Here is a 21,493-nt window from a genome sequence, read left to right as displayed (position 1 = left end):
GGGGGGAGGACGCCATTTTTTTCTCTTTTTACACAGGTTTTTTTTTTTTTATTTACCACAGCAGCACAGACGGGTCTCACGGACCCGTTAGTGCTCTGTGTCAATGACACAGATGCAAGTAGCACGGATCTCCTGGTCCGTGCGTGCATCTGTGTCATTGAAATACACAGCAGCACAGACGGGTCTCACTGACCCATCTGTGCTCTGTGTCACTGTCAATCACACAGATGCATGTAGCACGGATCTCACGAGTCCGTGCTACATGCAAATGAGCACCATAATGCTGATTGGCTGAGAGCCGTGACAGACGGCTCTGTCAGCCAATCAGCACTTTGCCCATTAAAGGCAAAGGCATTTTTTTTAAAATGGCCGCTCGAGGCAAAACCTCGAGATCCGACAGCAGATCTCGAGGTTTTGCCTCGGGAGAGGGATCCGGGGCAGACAGGGAGATCCGAGCTTGGGCTCGGATCGCCCCGGATCCCCGAAGTTCGGGTGGGTTCGGTTCTCAGGGAACCGAACCCGCTCATCCCTACCACAAACGCCAGGCATTCCTAAGGGGACGCCTGCGTTTATGCAGCCACCCCCCCCTCCCCGCCTACAAAACGGGGCGAGCTGTCAATCAACATCGACAGCCACCCCGTCTTGTAGCGAGACCCATTGCAATGGAGGTGCCGTCACAGTACAGATCATCGACCCGCTTGAGAGCGCTGTGCGCTTGCGAGCGGGTCTGAATCAGGCCCATAGACCCCTAAGTCCCTTATATTCAATGTAATAACAAGCTGAGTAGGAGAAAGCTAAATAATTAATTATGAATGGATCAGTGATGCCAATCGAATTATTTCAGCACACTTCTAAAGAAAATCTGGTCTAAAGCTACAGATCATAAAAAGATCCTAAAATGATTCTTCCCCAATACAGAAAAAGTATTTAACCCTTTGACAACTAAATACCAAATACAGATGCTGCATTGAGATGAAAGCATTCTATCAAATAATATATAATTCGTGGACTTGCAAATATCTAGGCACTTAAAAAAAAACAGAAAATTACAGGGAAAGAGAAACATTTTACATAAAAGTGTTTTTTTTCACATCGAACAAATAGATAAATAAATACATATTTCTGCAATAGGATTAAGCATCTGTCAATCACAGTATAAGAAGCATTACATAAAACCTCACCTTTGCCTCCAGATGGCATTGTTGCAACATCATCACTGCCTGTTCTTATTCCATTGTTAAAGGTATGTCCGTCTGCTGGCTGGAGCTGCCAGTTCAGTCCAAGGAGATGCATTGCTGCAGGAGAGACAAGGTGATGAGAAGTGAATATAAAATGCATAGCCGTATTCTACTGTCTGTCACTAGCAGCTTCTACCCCATCCTTTACACAACTGTGACTGGTAGAGCAATCGTGCAGCATTCTCCATGATACAATACATTATATACTTCATTACTTCTTCAATCATCTGCTTTATTACATATTTTATATTTAAAATATACAGAATAACAGAATAATGAAAAAAAAAAAAACACAGAGATATAAAGCACTTGGTAAGGCTTCTATGCTTTCTGACCTCTGGTTATCACAATCAACTAGCAGTTCAGATATTTAGGGTATTTCTGTATTGCAACTGAATAATTCCGGCCGCCCGAAAGAGTGGGCAAGTCTCCCGGCCGACCGCAACTCCCCCGCGCAGCCCTCCCGCTGGAGTCCACTTTCTCCCCACAGCCACCCACTGTGCGTCATTATGGCCCCACTCCCTGCTGCACAATGCCGGTACTCTCAGCATTGTGTAGCGGTGGCGGGGCTGCGATGACTCGATTGCACAGTCATGCCCCCGCTCCGCCCCAAAACTTGCGTGACGCCCCCTCACCACGCCCACCGTTGTGCCGAAGGAGGCAGCCAGATTGTCGGCAAGTATGCGCTTATTGCAGTCATATAAAATATCCTATTGCCATGAAAATATCACTAGCATAGCTGAATTACACAGAGTAGACATAATCCTTCAATGGGTCAATATCCAGTGATTTTCATAGGTAAATAAAAAATAGCCAAGATAGAACTCCCCCACACAAAATTATGATTCCATATTGTTATTTGTTATCAATTGAAAAAAAGCATAATTTAAATAAATAAAGCATTTTATAATTACAAAAATTGATCAGGAATGGTTTGAGGAACATGACAAAAAGTTGAAGGTGTTGACTTGGCCTCCAACTTTCCAATATCTCAATCTGATCGAACATCTGTGGGATGTGCTGGAAAAACAGGTCCAAGCCATGGAGGCCCCACCTCTTACAGGACTTAAAGGATCTGCTGCTAATGTCTTGGTGCCAGATACCAAAAGAAGTCTTATGGAGACCATGCCTCGAGGGGCCAGAGTTGTTTGAGCAGCATGAGGGTGACCTACACAATATTAGGAAGGTGGATTTAATGTTATGGCTGATCGGTGTATTTTTCTTTACATATTCCCAAAATAGTATTTAAGCTTTTATAAGTATATAAACAAAACCAATGACTCTCAGGGAAACATTTTACTGATACGACAGAGATTGAGGAACCATAAGCACTACAGACTGCAATTACACCTATTTCATAAATCTCTGGTACACAATGACATTGTGAATGTATGATGCTCTTTGCAGTTCAACAGTCAAATATCATGACAGAAAAGCCTTGGAATAATTGTCTTGTTAGAGAGCAGTTACAATTCAATGTTTGCTGTAAGTTTCCAGCCCTCTACAGCATAACACCTCATTTCCATGCTGAGGCTCTGCAACAAATGTAGGTCAGGGCTGGTGACACGTGTAGACATGCAGGAAGGACCAGTAAGCGGATATCATTTTTCAAATATCTGAAAATGAAAACTAAATGTGAGCTCTTGGTGGGAATTATAGTTGCTAATTAATTAATTAGTAGGTAAATTTAGCAAAGGAATCATTATTAAATTTTAAATCACAGGGGTTATTAAAATTAAATGGTGTTTTATTATGGTACACCTCATCTGGGGCTATGCAGAACAATGAAAGATGTGGTAACATTTATCATGTTATATTATAAAAGTCCATTAATGTACTCTTGCAAGCACTACTGTGTTTTAAAATGTAGGCTGAAAAAAATGTTTTAGATATAAATAAACGTTGTCATTATTTGTATGCATTAATTTTGTATGTTAATTTAATTGTTATGAAGTGTAACTTGTATTTCATAATATGTATTACCGTCAACATTGTACGGACTGTATATTAATTGCTGATGACATTGACTTCTGATGTGGCAAATATGATGCGGATACGGCCCTAACAGGACATGTCCATGGCCTATTTCATGGGAAGCAATGCTACTGTATGTCCAGATTTAGGAGGTAAGCAGTTAGTGCTGTATGAGCTACATATTATGTATATATACATGAATACATCATCGGATGTATTTACTGTACTAACAATCGTGTTTGCCTGTCTATTTTGATTCGATGGTGATACTGTTTGTGTTGTATCGTGTGCAAGTTCAGTCAAATTGGCCCCTTCTCAATACACTCTGCTGAGCACTGCACAGATCAGTCAGATTTGTGCCTCAACCAGCAGGGGGTAATGCTATAACACTATACCAGAGGACACATATCATATATATAGCGAACAAGTGTGTGTTTGTGTGTGTCATGGTGGTGTAGCTTGACCAGGATTAGGTTTTACTTTAACACACACTATCACACAATCCCATAAAACTGGGACACTCTTAAATTACACAGATTCTGGGGCTGAGGGGCTGGATTCATACACACACTATCACATTCTAATCTCTTCCAAAGTGCTGTGTTATATGACTTTTCCAACAGCCGCAAACATTATATAGTCAACCCTTTGCGTTTGCAGGTTAACATTTTTTTGGCATGGCTCAGGTAATGAAACCTTTGATTTTTGATGATTCAATGTACACAAACTTTGTCTAAGGCACAAATTATTAAAAATATTGTATACAATTGCCTATAGGTTGTGTGTATAAGGTGTATATGAATGAAACATAAATGAATTTCATTTCTGTACACAAACTTTGTTTGAGCCACAAAATTATTGAATATATTGTATAAAATGACCTGCAGGCTGTGTGTATAAGGTGTCTATAACACATAAATGCATTCTGTGTGTATATTTGGGTCCTATTCCCAAGATATTTCATTATGGTATGCAATTATTCCAAAATACGGAATATTCCGTTATCCAAAATACCCCTGGTCCCAAGCAATTTGGATATCGGAGACTCAACCTGTATACACAAACAAGTAGATACATGTGTATTTGTGAATCAGGCATAGTGGTGAGTTTGGTGAGTTCTAAGAATATTCTGGGAATTCGTATGACATACCACCGGACCTAAGCCCGGGGGATGAAATACTGATGCCGGAAGTCCGGCAGATGAAGATCCTGACGGCGTGTGGTAAGTATTCTAACCCCCCCTCTCCACACCCTAACCCTCCCTTAAGGGTGCCTAACCCTAACCTCCCCCCTAGTGCCTAACCCTAATCTCCCTCCTTCCCCTAGCCTAATCCTAACCCTCCTGGGGGGGTGCTTAACCCTAAATCCCCACGGGAGTACCTAAACTTACCCCCCTCCCCCCATGTGGCTAACAGGTCGCGATGCCCGGCTTACCTATGTTTGGTATGTCCGGCGTCGACATCACAACATCACTGGTGTATCCCTTGCTCTTCCACTGGTTTGTAAATGACCCCAATATATGGAACTCATATAAATTGTTAATGATATTTAGGTTTTCCAATATCTTTATTAGTAATTTCCTGAAAACAAATGTATGTATTTTTCGATTTGTAAAAGTCAGTACCACTTGCAGTGCGGTCTGCAGCCAAGTCAGACACTTACAATATCCGAAGTACAAACATTGAATGCAATTAGCAAATTAATTGGGGCAATTTGCATGTGTATCTCTTTGCCGACAATTTGCCATGATTCTACAGGCTTGGCACATTAGATCTGCAGATGGGTACCTGTGACAGCAGCAATGATGATAACAGTTAATGTCTTTATGTATTAACCATTTTATAGCATGAAACCCATAATATACGCTCACGCTGTAAGAAGTGGTTTCTTTACATTGATTTCCTATCTGCTCTAATATGCTCAAGGTAAGCTAATGTGTCTATTTCTTTGTACATTGTTTCCTACCCATTCACAATAGCCACTAATTATAATTGTTGAATTATAATTATAATAAATATGTCCCTTGCTGTAAATTATGTACAGTAGGTTGAATTTATACTGTGAAAAAAATATCAAGTCTTTTGATATCTACCCTACCCTGCAGCCATTTACACAGGCAACGATGCATTTGCTGCATATTTTCACTTATTGGAAATATAACTATAACAGTAAAACAACAATAACTGTATAACAACCATAACAGTATAACAACCATAACAGTATAAGTAATGCACATCTTTGAGCTGATTTATTTGGTCCCAGTTCACCAAGCATGCAGAGACTGGGTCTCGTCTACATTAATACTCATAATTATTATGGTTGATACAGAATGTACACTAGTCCTATCTCAAATTATAAAAAATAAAATCTGGTAACACTCTTTCGCTTCAGGGCATGTGTTATAAAAAGGAGAAGAAATGAAAGCAGGTAAAAGATTTGTGCTGCTCCCAATAGATATACCCCTAAAGTATATTAAATCTAGGCTCCTAGTCACTTTGGACCAAGTTTTAATGATTTTTTAAATAAAGGGCCACTTCAACATTAATGGGCTGATTTATAGTAGAGCTTGTAGAATATTTTTCCCAGGTGCCCAATTTGAAGGTGGGTAAGCACCGTAAACTACAATGCTCAGCTCTGCAGGGGGTTCACTTCATACATCACCAACCTCCCAGAATGACACATACATTTTGGGGAATCTTTGCGGTTTCCCATGAGATTAGAACCACCACCCTACCACATGAATCATGGCATGTTTCACTGCAAATAACATAATCATAGCCTGGCACCGCAGTACATGATGACGTATCACCATTGTCTCACCACCAATATGTCATGATGCATCACCATAGCCTCACCCAGCATTATGTGATGACTTCAGTCATTGCGTAGCGGGGAGGTGCAGCTATGATGATGCATATTCTGGTCATTGAGTCAACATGTTCAATAAAAATGGTTTTATAAGGCGAAAGGGAGGGGGGGTTTGAGAGAAGATAATGGCACAACATTCACCTCTCAGATACCCAATGCCCCTCCATAACCACTTTAAGTCCTGCTGCACACTCATACTGGCCAGGCCAATTTCAGAGTTGGACTAGGCCTCAATCAAATTTCCCCCAGCTGAATATAATAGTTTTTTTCCAGGTATAACACCACACACAATCACTGGAGATGATCCTAACATTAAATGAGCCCCTAATATGAATTTACTAAATTCCTCTCTTCCCACTAATAGTACTGTGGTGGATGACACTTCCCAGGAACTAGTGTTCCTTCTACTGTAAGATGAGCAAATCATAGTTAAAAGGCCAAATCCAATAAGAAGCTCATCTTACAGGACTGCATTCAAATTTTTCATGTTCTAACGTCTAGATTGCTCAGTTTAAAGTGGACAACACCTGATAAGCCTACAATTTGGTGTATTTTGCATTGTTTAGGTGATTACACATAATTAGAAGCAGGGCCGGTGCTTCCACTAGGCAAGCTTAGGTAGCTTCCTAGGTGCGCCGGCAACTAGAGGGCGCCCGGCCCTCCGACCACTCCCCCTCCCCCCCCCTTCCATTTGCTGGGTGCCCGGCTCCTTCTCTACCTCTCCCCCCCATTTGCCGGGTGCCCGCTGAGATTGCGTTACCAGTGGGCACCCGGTTCCTTCTCTACCTCCCTCCCCCAACACCACCCCGGCGCCAGCCGGAGGACAGAGCTCACTCCTGAGCTCCATCTTCCGGGTCCCGCAGTGCAATATGGAAGTGACGTCACTCCCATAGTTCCGAGGAGCGGGAGCCGGGGACGGTCGGCAGCATGCACTGGAGCGGGGTTTAAGGTAAGTGTTGGTTTTTTTTTATTATGTGTGCGTGTCTGTGTGTGTGTGCACGCACGCAGGGCCACATTACTTGGGGCATTATAAGGGCCACACTATTGGGGGCACTACAGGGGGGCAATACAGGGGCCACACTATTTGGGGCACTACAGGGGCCGCACTGTTGGGGGCACTAAAGGGGGCATTACAGGGGCCACACTATAGCGGGCATTACAGGGACTGCAATACAGGGGGCACTACAGGGGGCATTACAGGGGCCGCATTACTGGGGGCACTACAGGGGGCATTACAGGGGCCGCTCTACTGGGGGCACTACAGGGGGCATTACAGGGGCCGCACTACAGGGGCCACACTACTGGGGGCCCTACAGGGGCCTTACTACTGGGGCCATCATATGGGGGCACTACAGAGGCCTTACTATTGGGGGCACTACAGGGGGCATTACAAGTGGGGGCATTACTACAGGGGGCATTACTTTTAGGGGAATTATTACTGCTGGGGGCACTGAGTAAGGGGAACCATTACAGTGGGCATTGCATAAGGCGCACCATTACAAGTGGGCATTTAGTGTTTTAGGGGAACTACTACTGTGGGCATTGTGTAAGACCTAAGTTAGGGAAGCCCCTTAAAAATGGCGCTATGGGCCCCAAAAAGTTCTAGTTACACCCCTGATACTGTGGACCTCATTCAGAGTCGGTCGAAGAGGCCGCACGGTCGTACGCCACCGATGTTCGCTATACTGCGCATGCGTAAAGTTCACAATGCGCGTGCACAAACTAGCCGCTACGATCAGAAATTTCTCTCTCCTTGAACACAGCCAGGTCGGTAGTTTGAGTGACAGAATGAGGCGTTTGTGGGTGGTAATAGGGGAAGGTGCTTGAAAACGTGGGAGTTGAGATCCGAACGCAGGCGTGCCTAATTATGCGAACGACGTTTTATGGGAGTGCATACGGTTTATGGGAGTGCATAATTAACAAAGTAGCGTCATGGCACATGTGACATGGGAGGTTTTTACACTGACATGATCGTAGAGATTAAGAGAGGGTATGGTCAACCTTAAGCTCTACGACCAGTTCCGATGGTTCCCGATGGTCTCGATTAATCCTTATATGCCCGGAGATGACGTGCAATGCGTACGAGAAGGGGGCGTATTTTTTTTAATTCCGACCGCTTCCTCCCCTTGGTCGGCCAGCTACCGATCCGAACTTAGGGACGCAACTTGCGAGGGAATCATTTCAATATCCGGCCCCTTTTCCCGTACGACCATGCGGCTGCTTCGACCGACTCTGAATGAGGTCCAGTGTGTGTGTGTGTATGCATATATATATATATATGTGTGTGTGTGTGTGTGTGTATATATATATACTTCTGCCTGCACCCCCCTCTTCGTACTCATTTAGCCCCTCAGGTGAAAATTACGTTGCACAGGTGGAGTGGCGGATAAGTTTTGTGTTTTATATATATATATATATATATATATATATATATAATATTTTTTTTAACACAAAACTCATCCACCACTCCACCTGTGCAAAGTAATTTTCACGTTTCACGTTACGTTGCACAGGTGGAGTGGCGGATACGTTTTGTGTTTTATATATATATATATATATATATATAATATTTTTTTTAACACAAAACTCCTCCACCACTCCACCTGTGCAAAGTAATTTTCACCTGGGGGGGCTAAATGAGTACTGGGGGGTGGGGGGGGGGCGATGGCGCATGCAGAAGTTTTGCCTAAGGTGCCTAGAAGGCTTGCACAGGCCCTGATTAGAGGCACTTTGATTTGTATGCACTTTGTTGCTGCTTGTCTTTTTCTGTAGCAGGAGAGATCTAACAAAGCATTTCTAATTGGAAACCTTAAGGTGCCAATCCACTAGACGATTATGTTGAGCGATTGAATGATAATGATCGTTCAATCGTTTGCAAATGGTTTGCAAATCATTTGCAAAAATGTCTAAAATGACCAGTGATGCGCGTGCCTGCTGGTCGTTTAGACATCTATCATCGTGCAAACATGCTGGTCAACCTGATGATAACATCAGGTTGAGCATGTTTGCAGATGATTGATGAGCCTGCAGCAATCACAGACTGACAAACGACTGCACGATTACAATGTCGTAATCGTGCAGTCTTTTTCATATCTGCTAGTGGATGGGCACCTTAAGGGTCGCTGTTTCAGATATCCCCTGCTACTGATGGAGTGATCAGTGTTAGGACCTAGAGATGTACGCCAGCTCCCGGTTATACTGTATGTAAGTGTTTTTTTCCATTCAGAGGTACATTTTACAGCTTTCCCAAACCAGTGTAACGGAATCCTCACCTCACTAATCTATGCTGTTTATAATATTTTTATGTTTGGAATAGATACATATTGACTTAGCACCTTACTCACATTTACTGACAAATGGATGCAAAAGAGAATGTAAACTGTAATATGCTGCTAACATCCTTATGTGCAGGTTGCTCTATCTACTGTTCATTCAATTAGGGGAATTCAATAAGTGCTGCAATGTTCAACTGCGCACATTGCCGTATATACCAACAGCCAAACATTGCACACCTCTATGGCGTATGAGGGAAAATTAGTAATATTACTATTCCTGAAATGCCTTTGCCCAACTCTGCAGCCAAGCACTGAATTCAACGGTCCCCCTATAATTGCCATAGGCATCCATTACACTATACCTAGCATGTATAGCTTCTTCGTAAGAGTACCTTGGGTACGCTATGTGGATTGTAAACATCATAATGGACACAACTATGCAATCATAACATCTTTACTGCCATAAGACACCTGTTGCCATATAACTGGACTGCTTCCTTACAGCATGTATTTAGGTTCTATAAATATTTCTCCTAACAGTCCCAATTATGGCTTGACTCTCTAGAATCTATGGCCCTCATTCAGAGGCGGTCGCAAGAAGCGATCCCTCTGTCTGAATGAGGGTGCCCGCTTCATTTTTGAAGTGCGGCCTCCTGGTCGATAGCTAAGCTGTGGGTTACAAACCACAGCTGAACAACCAGCCAGGTTGATGGTCGCGATGGTGATCACCATCGCGACCATCGGGGCTTGCGACGAGACCCTAAGGTTGGCTGGTTCCCTCCGAAGTTTCCCTCAGGATAGCTGGCGCTCCGTGCTAACCTGATGGAGCAGGAAGCTGCCCACTGACATCACTGATGATGTAAGCGTGACCGCCCACAAAACGGTAGGCATTCCTTAAGGAACGCCTCCGTTTTGGAAATCACCCCCCCGGCCCGCCTACAAAACGGGGCGAGCTGTCGATCAACATCGACAGCCGCCCCTTTTGTAGCGAGCTCTGGAGCGAGAGAGAAACTCTCTCGCTCCGGGGCTTGTGTATGCGCAGTGCGGCCGCTACGCGTGCGCAGGGCTACCCATCGACGCGGTTGCGAGCACATCGGTGCTTGCGACCGAGTCTGAATTAGACCTTATGTTCTTCAAATGGATGTGCTCTATCAAGTGGGTGTGACAGGGTCAATCTGTGAGGGCATTGGGTGGTTTGAGGGAACAGTATTGATTAATTACAATTTTCCAATTAACAACAACAACACACAAGAGTGCAAATGAAGTGTGCTTGTCATGAGTGCACAGCAGCATATACAAAGCATGTGCTTGAATTAATAAAATTGCACCATATATCTAACTATCTATCTCTATATATATATATCTATATCTGTATATATGTATCTATATATATATATATATAGATAGCAGCATAGTCCAATACAACCTGAAGAGACCGGCGTTCCAGTTTAAATTTTGCAAAAATAGTTCTGGAGATAATGGACTATGCTATTAATTGTTATGTCCGAGCATCCATCATATATTGAACCTATAGATAGAGTGAGTGTAAGTTACTCGTCTCTGTACATATATATATATATATATATGTATATATATTGAACAGTTTAAAGTTTCGGAATAACAGGACTTTCACAAGTGCACTGGTCGAAGAATTGAGAATTCTCTGTACATTAGAGGTTTAATTGCACTTTGTTTAAAAAAAAAAAACTGTTAAATATTGTTCCCTCCAAAAAATGTCTGATGTTTCTGTTGTTAATATTTACCCAGTAACTCAGCATTAATGCATGTATTAGCAAAAATATGAAAATATCTGACTACATAAATAATTAGTAACTATTCTGTGTTCATATTATTCTAAATGCAAATATATGCTGTCACCAAGTTTGTCAGCTGTTTTGAAAGTGTTGACAACATAACTACCCTATGTATTGCACTGGAGGCAATGTTTGTGGCATTTGACAGCCTTTTTAATCAGGATATAGACGTGAATATTAGATCGTATCGGAAACTAAAACAGAACATACATATATTAGTCCTTTATGTCCCATTGCTGTGTAAAATATTGATTTTATGTTCATACTTGCATGCTTTACAATTGCTAATTTACATCTATGCAATTACAAAGATATATTGGTTACATTAAAATGTGCTAGTTTTTAATCACAAACAGATATGTTTTTACTTTCTGTTGAACAATTTCACCCCTTAGGGCCAAAGTAATTAAATTGCACATTTACCATGGAATTTAAGCCAACATCTCCCCAAAACCATAATACAAAAAAAGTCAGAAAAACCTTTGGTCTAAGGGCTGATTCATCAGTGAACACAAGTCCACTGCTGATCGCAGATTCCCAACTAACGGGAATCTGCACGTGCGCAGGACCCATTATATATATATATATATATATATATATATATATATATATATAAAAGTTTATTTCTGCAAGATAAAAAGTTATATGTGCTGTGTTTTGTTTGTGTTTATGTGTGATATTTGTAATACCTTGCTTTTGTATGTGCAGGTCAGCAGACCGACTCAACATGTGGCGAACAACATAGGCTGGTCTGAACTTTTTGTCACTCCATGCCAGTATAGTAAGCACTCCATGCCAGTATAGTAAGCACTCCATGCCTGTATAGTGAGCACTCCATGCCTGTATAGTGAGCACTCCATGCCTGTATAGTGAGCACAGATAAAATCATACTTGACTCCCTGAAATAGCAGCAATCTCCCTGTCTCCCTGAAGAGTCTAGTAATCTCCCTGATTGCACCTTACCCCCATTATGAAGCTGTTATATAAAAAAAAAACAGAGATATATACATTTAAATGGGACCATTAGTATAATTTCACTGCTTTGGCTATAAGGCACAATGATCCCTATGGCTACATGTATTTTCTGAAAAGTATTAGTGTGTTTTCATCAACAAATAGATCTTATTAACTGCTTTGGGTCTCCTTTACTTTTGGACTTAAATTAATTGTATGACACGACTCTCAGATGTAGCAGTACACATCCACTTTGCCGCCACACTCATAGGTGTTGCTTTCCTAATCTCCCTAAAATGCTTTTTCAAAAGTAGGTGAGTATGGTGTAAAATACTACAGAGTTCAGGGACTCCGCCTATGCCCCTTTCAATAGATGCAGTTAAAAAATGGCCTAACCAAATCACTGACATGATATACTGTCTTGGTGATGCCTACACACCAATAGTACATTATTGGGAAGTAGTTGGGTATGATATCCCAGCTGTCGGGATGACGCTAGTCAGAATACCAACAGTAGCATCCCGACAGCCAGAATCCCGACAGCTATAGGAGTGAATGCTGAGTATATTTGTAACTCCTACTCTAACCCGCCCTTCTTGGTGCCTAATACTAAACCTCCCTCCCTAGTGCCTAAACCTAACCTCCCCCTCACCACACCCTAAACTTAATACCCCTCCCCGGTGTCTAAACCTAACCTCCCCCACTAGTACCTAAACCTAACCTCCCCCTCCCAGCACCCTAATCCTAAACCTCCCTCCCCGGTGCCTAACCCTATCCCTCCCCCTAGTACCTAACCCTAACCCTGCTAGCTGACGTTACTCTCCCCCTGCACCCTGATACTTACCTTCGGGATGCCGACGGTCGGGATACTGGTGCTGGGATCCCGACCTGTCTGGAATTTTCGGCACCGGAATTAAGACCGTCGTAGGCCATTGGGAAGGCCGACACATGGTGATTGTATAGTTTTCCTTGCAGGGCCAGCAATATAATTCTTGGGGCCCAGTACACTTATATCTCTGGGGCCCCAAACCCCCCCTCCTAATGCCCCATCTTTGACTCCTCCTCCAAACACACATGCCAAGTGCAAACACATACACAATTATTACAGATAGAGAAATACACACACACGAACATACGGGTTGGGTATGATATCCCGTCAGTCGGGATGCCTGCTGTCAAAATTCAGACAGCGGCATACCAGTGCTCGGAATCCCGGCAGGGGTTGGGTAAGTATCCTAACCCTCACTCCTTCTCTTCCTAGCCTTAACTCCCTTCTTGGACCCTAATCCTCAACACCCAGCGCCCTAAAGCCCCTTGGTGCCTAAACCTATCCATCCCCTCGTTAGTCCCTAACCCCCCCAAAGCCAAACCCTTACCCCCCTGTGGTGCCTAATGCAAACCCTCCCCCCTACTAAGGGCGCCCTGCTTACCTTCGATCAGGATTCCAGCGTCAATGTGTAGGCTGGCTTCGGGAATTAGCCGCCTATGTTTATTTCAAAAGACGGCATCCAGACAGTTGGTATTTTTACTACATCCCGTACATACATACAAATAAATAAATATATATACATACATACATATACCCAGAGGCGTTTTAAGAGAGGAGAGGGCCCTCCTCTCTCCAGCGGTCCCACAGTGCACTGTAGATTCTGTCTTAGTGCCAGAATCTACTGCGCATGCATGAGTCTCCGGGAAAATGGCTCCCGCACCGTTTTCCCAGGGACATTAGTATGGCGCATGCGTAGGTCACTGGGAAAATGGCCGCCGCCATTTCCCAGTGATTTTTTGCTGCTCAGCGCTGCAAAGCAGCACTACAGATAGGCAAGTATTAGACTATGGGTGCAGGAGGTACGGTGTGGGCCCCCCTGGACCCGGGGCCTGTGTGCCCCACACACCCTGCACCCATTATAGATATGCCCCTGCATATACCCACAAACATATATGCATACATTACATACACACACATATATACACACACACATGTTTAAAATTACAATAACATAGTCACTTATCTTCATGCTGAGGCTTGGCTTTGTCCCTACACTCTTCAGCTGGGCCACTAAGGAGGAGGAGTGTGTGGAGGGGGGGTCGGAGGTGCTGTGAGGATGCCAGGAGGGGAGTGGGGTGCTGCGAGAGGGAAGATGGACAACAGGGGACGATGGGAGAGGAACAGGAAGGAAGCAGGAGTGGCCTAGGAGAAGGAGGAGGAGCACCAGGCCCCTGCGTGTCACAATGTAAGCCAGTGCTTGACTTGGGAAGGGGGGAAGGTTGTCAGTGGGAGGGGATTCGGCAGGACGGCTGCTGTAACAGTATAGCAGCTGTTTAAAAAGGTTTAATAGACAGAAGGGTATTATTAATTTATTATTAGTATATGTTATTTATAATGCACTGATATACTATGCAGCACTGTACAATGACATAAACCATTACATATAATGGTATGAAACAAAATTAACAATTGTCGATGCCCCTCTCCCTAGAACTACCCATTTATGAGTACAGAGCATGGGACTATAATGTATCCAGCAAACAGTGCATACCAGGCAAGTACAGTATAACTTTGTCCATTTATTCATTGGACTCCACAAAATACGATCTCAAAGAAAAACTTCATCCAAAGGACCTTTATGTACATTCAAATTAAGTACAACATGCCCATGAATAGATGCAATGTATAGTCCACCTCATCCGTGTAGCCTAGGACTAATTTGACGGACTATTCTGACATAATTCTATTTTAATGATTATGATTTACTGATACTTCCACTCATGGGGTGAATACAGTAGAACTATAAAGTGTTTCAGACACTTAGCATTTAAAGGCAGTATTTAAAGCTATATAAATGATCATGCACACACATCTGGAAGACTTCCAGACACAAATTAACATAAATATAGCTTTATTAATAAACCCAATGCACAATGACACACAGGATAGATAAAATTAATGTTGTATTTACAAGATAGGACACAGACATATCTGGGATACTAAAAAATGGGTTAAACACACAATCTAAAGAATATAGTAAGTAGGTATAGAAAATATAGAAAGCTACATATATAAAGTTAAAAAATAATACTTTTGTTGCAAGTTCAGCAGCATTTAATGCTGATCGCTAGTATACTATGGAAAGACAGTATTTAAAAAAGCAAAGCCCATGAAATATATTATCCAGTAGCAATATATACCTTCCGATATAACCCTCGTCAATATACCGGAGCTGCTGTGACATGCGGACATGCTTGGTAGTGAATGAGTTAAAGGAAATTATCATCCGACTCCTCATTCTTGACACTCAGTTGGTACTAGCAAATCAAGATTTCCATTGATTGAAATGCCACTTCATTGCAGCCATTGATTGAGCATTGTACATGGGAAATGGAAATGCTCAGTTGGTTAATTCTATCAGATAGTATGAAAAGACATATAAATAAAATGCCAATCTGGCCTCTTTCTGCGTCTCTGTCATGGTTCCACTTCGCTTCCTTCTTTGGGTTCAATCTGTAAATGTATGCAATGATTTGCAGCAGAACAACACACTGAAACATCGCTGCAATTTTTTTTCTAAGATTGTATGTGATTCAACTTCATATTGTATATACTATATATATAATATATCATGTTATATGTGCTTATTTTCTCTCTAATGAATGTCCCCTGTTTCGAGTGAATGTCAGGAGAAGATAGAGATCTAGCTTCCTCATTTGTCATTCAAACTTGCATGATATAAGCATTTTGTTACGCTGTCCTGTATAAATATAATCCAGATAAAATCAGCAGCGCTGCAATATTGCTGTGGTACCTATGCATATAAAAGATGACAAGGAAATAAAGTCTGCTGTTACTGATTTCTGCCTGCTCTCTCCCGAGAAATATTATTTCCACCCGTATATTAATTTTAGTATACATGGCTGAGAGGACAGGAGAAATAGCTGTGATGCAGTGGGAACTTCACCAATACATATTTCCCTGAGAGAAACAAGATGTCAGCCTTGGCTGATGGAGGAGCAATGGGTTCAGGGAAAGTGTGACAGACCATTTTAAAACTAGTGGTAGATTAATGGAACTTCCTGCCTGAAGGAACGGATGAGGCTGATATAATTAAATAATAACGCTTTGTGTAGAACAAATGGAAATAACCAAGAGACATTTTCAAATGACTGAAAGAAGCACTGCAGAAAAGGAAAGGATGTAGACATAATGTATTTATTATTATTAATAATTAATAATAATAACAACAATAATAATGCTACAATGTTAGCCCATAAAACGGTAAATTCTACGTATGCTGGAATGGATATAAAGACAGTATATTGCCAAAACGGCACACAGCTCACACGTGTGCATTGAGTCTGGTGTGGAAGCCATACTTTCTATTTAAGCCTTCGTGATGCAATAGTGAGTGCTCAAAGTATTTTTTAATATACAAAAACGAATGCTGCGTACACGCGGGACGACTTTTGTCAGTGATATGGATGATAACGCTATCGTTTATCGTTAGATCATTCATATAGTTTACTTTTTTGCACTAAACGACTAACGATGCGCGTGGCTGTATGGACGATAACGATATCTAAGGTCGACCGTACAGGCTGGCCAACTTGCTCGATATCTATGAATTCTTCATCATTTAAATATTGTCAGAAATCGTTCATCGTTCAAAAAATCGTTCATGATCATTGATGAAATCGTTCAACGATATCATTCAATTTTTTGTCCATATATTGTTTGATTTGCAGCCATTAGCACTGGTTTTGACTAAAAATCATTTTAGTTGGTACTGGACCACCAACCCGAGGCACCCCTGCAAGTTCCCTGAGGCACCCCAGGGTGCCACGGCACACAGTTTGGGAACCACTGGTCTAATCATTTAGAACTCAGTCTGTATTACATTATAGGCCTTTGCATAACTCCTTCTAAATTGTATGTTTGTGATATATATATATATATATATATATATATATATATACATACACAAAAGTAGCAGAGTCCGGCACTTCCAAAATATGTCAAAACTGCCCGGGTGCCACATCAAATGAGGAGTTGATATACAGAAATAGTGGAGGGCACTGGACGGGACTTATACAGCTTGAGGAAATAAACCAGACAGAGCCGGTGTTTCTGACAGACAGTTTATTTCTTCAAGCTGTATAGGTCCCATCAAGTGCCCTCCTGTATTTCTGTATATATATATATATATATATATATATATATATATATATATATATAAAACCTACTTCTATAACATTCCCTCTCCAGTGTGAGATGGGTGGCGTGGCACCCTGAATTGCGTCATCACGACCCCACCCACTACTATACAATGCTGCAATTTATGGCCTAGTCCAGCGGGGGAAGGGTTCCATTGCATATATCAAGCCCCCAGAATTCCCTTTCACTCAGGAAGCTATCACCGGAGGCCTGGGTCACATGCTTCATGACCCTGCACAGCCTCGTTTGACACACACATGAGTGAATTAATTGGATAAGATCTTTTAAAGGCTTGGTCCAAAGAGGATCCATTGCAATGTATCCACTTATAATGAGAAAGCAGTGACAATACAGGATAATAAGAGCCATAATGTGACTGTGCCATTGTGTGCGGGTAAAAAAAAAATGAGCAGGAGAAACATGCTGTTGTATGGGTAATGAAGTATAGCTTATTCTTATGCTTATATAGTCTTTGAAGCCATGTTTATTATTTTTCAATATCTCCTGTACACATATCAGGTTTTCTATGTTAAAGGTGCAAATTTAGCCACTTACTATTATATGTTTTTATGAAGTGTCTAATGTATCTGCTTTAGTTTGTATCTGTCATCAGAACAAGCTATAATGGCAGATGTCCATTCCTAGATACTGCAGCAGGTACAACTCACATTGAGCTGTCTGAGGGCCATGCTCATTAAATCAGAAAACTTGACAAGCAAAAAAAGATATTGGCTTGTTGTTATCCCGGTTGTGAATGTATGTCATGCTCTGCTTTTATTACTGGCAGTGGCTCACATACTGTTCCAGTCTTTGTTTAAGAGACACCATACTAGTGTCTAATCTATAAATACAGATGCCGAGCAGTGACAGATTCCACAACCTGCTGCTTCTGAAGTTGTTTTGGTCTCTGTTCTTATTTGTATTCATTTCCTGGCTTGTATAGATTCATCATACTATTCTCAGGCACAAGTATCGTCACAGTGTTTTCTTCAGCAGCTGCAGTCATTAACATATGGAAAAGAGAGAAATGCAGTTCTGCACTGCACCAGCAGAGGCAGTCACCATATTATTCCTGTATGATTGAACCCAGAGGTGCTTTAAGAGAGGAGGGGGCCCTTGTGCAGTCAGTAACAGAATTTTGCTGAATCAGTTTAGTTGAGTACTTGTACTTTCCTACTCTCTTGAAATGACCGGGAGGCTCCCGAAAGTCTGGAGGCACTCCCGGCAGCCCGGAAAAGTGAGCAAGTTTCCCGGCCGGCCAAATACCCCTGCACCCCCCCACCGCACCCCCCCACACACATCCTTGCACTGAATAGTGTAATCGTGGCCCCTCCCCCTGCTTCACAATGCCGTCAATCCCGGCATTACACAATCACGTGGGAACACCCCTGCCCCGCCCCCCATCCTTCCCGCTGTGCCGAACTGTCTGACCCTCCAAGACATATTTATCGGCATATATGTGTTACCAACAATAAATGTTGGGGCTGATTCTGCAAGCTGGCACTGTGTTTCATAAAAATGTATATTACAGGCCTGTTTCTGTACACAAAGCTCGCACACTGAGTGAAGAGAAGTGGTTGTTCAGAAGCCACTGAATTCAATTTATCAAACTTTCTAAAGGGGACAAGTGGAGGTGTCACCATTAGCAACCAAATATAGCTGGACGAGTTAACAGCTCCAGCTGATGAAAATATTGTCTTAAGACATGTTTCAATTTTCCTATCTGTTGGATCTTTGAGAGAAGATGGCAACGGAATAGGCAATGTAGCATTCCTGACTAGAGTCCGTATTCAATTAGCGGCGAAAACGGGCGGTTTTTAGACGAAAAACTGCGAAATTTTCACCAAAAAAAACAAGTGAAAACGGTAACAGGTGCAAAACAAACTGGAGAAAAGTTTTCTCCATTCCAGATCAGGGGAAAAAAAATGCAAAATCCCTATTTTGGCCAAAAATTTGGGGATTTCTTTCAGAAACCTTTGGACACCCCCTCTAATGATAAATTACCAGAAACATAATTTGTAAGTTGTGTACTTTGGAGAAAAATGGCCGTGCAAATTTTGGACGAAAAAAAATAAAAAAGAGATTTAGCATTGTTTTGTCTCCTGGTCTGGGATGGAGAAAACCTTTGTCCGGTTTTTTTACGCCTGTTGCCGTTTCGCCTGTTTTTGTCGAAAAACGGACGTTTTTGCCAATGGTGAAAAAAACAGCTGTTTTCACCGCTAATTGAATATGGCGTGTGTCACATAAGCATCCACAGTAGAATGTAAGCTCTTACGAGCAGGGCCCTCTATCCTCTTGTGCTTCTCCCTACTTTAGTTTCATCTACTTCTTACTCCCCACTAGGGCACCTAACACTTGGTTGCTTTGCTCTGTTGCTTATCTGGGTGTTATGGTCGTTAATGTAGCAATATATATTATCCATGTCCTGTATTGTATTGTTCTGTAAGTCGCTTGTCTACAATTTGTTTATGTACTTTGTAAGGCGCTGCGGAACACTTGTGGCGACATATAAATAAATGATAATAATAATAATAATAATAATAATAATAATAGGAGGGGTTTCCCATTTAGTACATTCAGAAGCTGGGAAAGGATACAATGATGCTAATCTTTTAGTAACATAAAACCATTTATCCAGGTTACCTTCCATAAGTTCAGTGGGTGCTCGGATTTAGGAAATGCAGCTTCTACCACCTTCCGGCGTTTAAACACTGGAGCCTTCTTACTAGGAGTTGGTTCATCATCCTGTATATCTAGGATTGATTTAACTGCCCTCACCAAAGAAGGAACATCCACTGTAGAAGGATGGTCCTCCTCTCCCGAGCTAGACCCCAAAGAAGAACCCTGCGCATCATCTGATTCCTCCGATGATGCGTCTGAATCCATATGCTGAACAGACAGATAAAAAGATAACTTCCGTTTAGGCACCTTAGTGACTATCGGTCTGCTCACAACAGCTGACTGTGCCATAGTCTGACTTGAGTGGGCATGAGCATCCATCCACAAAGGATGTATAGAAGGTGCAAACATAGCATGCTGTGGGTACCCCATACAAGGAGGCACTGTGGGAGTAGCCATACGATCCACCAACTGCTTCATTACCTGAGACAAGGAGGACACCCACGATGGCTCCAGTACAGGAACTGGTATACTGGATTGGTGAGGTGGCTCTTTATAACAGTCAGCACACAAACCATCCTTTATAAAGTCCTGAGAGGACAAGCCCGCCAAACAGAATTTACATGAAACCAGCACAGAGGCCTCCCCATCCACAATGCAAAGTAATGTAATGTAATGTGATAGCCTTCACAAAATACAAGTAAATGTGAAGTATAAAGAAAAAAAGTTGCAATGGGCTCTAAATCAACTACTCAAAACACGATGCTTGGTAGGATATAGAACACTATATACCTGACCCATGGGAGAGGTATACAGGGAGACTGACCCAAAAACCTCCTGAGACCAACAGCTACAGCAGTGCACTGATAGTGGACTGTGAGCGTCTCATATACACGAGGAGGGTAGGAGTAACGACCCAGATGTGCAAAAACCTCTGAAGGAATTGCGTCTGGGTCGGGGGAGGAGCTGCAGGGGGAGAGCCTACCTTCCCTAAGCTGCATCAACCAGACAGGTACGCTGGCCTCATGGCAGCAGAAGCGTCTGCTGCCGATCCCCGGCATCAGACGATAAAGCACCGGTGGTCTAGTGAGGACGCAGATGCTCCGGGTCCACACTGCAGCGGCTTCCGGTACATCTCCAGCACCGGAAGTAAGATCTGCCACGTGCGATTCCTTGTAAGTGAGGAATCTCCTTACCTGTCATCTCTGTGCACCCGGCTGCAGTCCGGGCCCCAGCATCGCTGCTAACAAACTCTGCCGTGACCCACCGAAATCACCAGAGATGTTACTGGTGTTGCGGCCCGGCGGAGGTAAACGGAGTTGCAGTGTATGCTTCTTATTTCAGACGCTCAGCACTGCTAACTCAAAACATAGAAAATAAAATAAAACATTAGGACTGCCTGAGCAGTCCCGTTACAAAGGTGCGTCTGAATCCTCCCACACCAAACGAACATCTTCTGCCATCAGAAATTGTGGGGCCCGGGACTGACAAAATAGGCAGGGCCCCCCCCATATAGTACAGAAACTGTGAGCTGGAAGAGGG

At 42.6% G+C, this 21,493-nt stretch overlaps 1 protein-coding gene across 3 annotated transcripts in view; it reads right to left on the bottom strand.

Moving 5' to 3' along the window:
- The window catches only part of TENM2 (teneurin transmembrane protein 2), a 2,186,131-nt gene that overhangs the window by 526,016 nt on the left and 1,638,622 nt on the right, over positions 1-21,493 (bottom strand). For all 3 annotated transcript variants that reach the window (XM_088454943.1, XM_088454942.1, XM_088454944.1), the window contains one exon: positions 1,182-1,295. In XM_088454943.1, coding sequence (XP_088311069.1) covers positions 1,182-1,295 — 114 coding nt within the window. The remainder of the gene's footprint in view (positions 1-1,181; positions 1,296-21,493) is intronic.

The sequence above is a fragment of the Taudactylus pleione genome, unplaced genomic scaffold, assembly GCF_031769625.1.
Source record: "Taudactylus pleione unplaced genomic scaffold, aTauple2 ptg000637l, whole genome shotgun sequence".
Classification (NCBI taxonomy): Eukaryota; Metazoa; Chordata; class Amphibia; order Anura; family Myobatrachidae; genus Taudactylus; species Taudactylus pleione.
The sequence above is the reverse complement of the archived record's forward strand: the minus strand, read 5'-3'. Positions and strand labels throughout refer to the sequence as shown.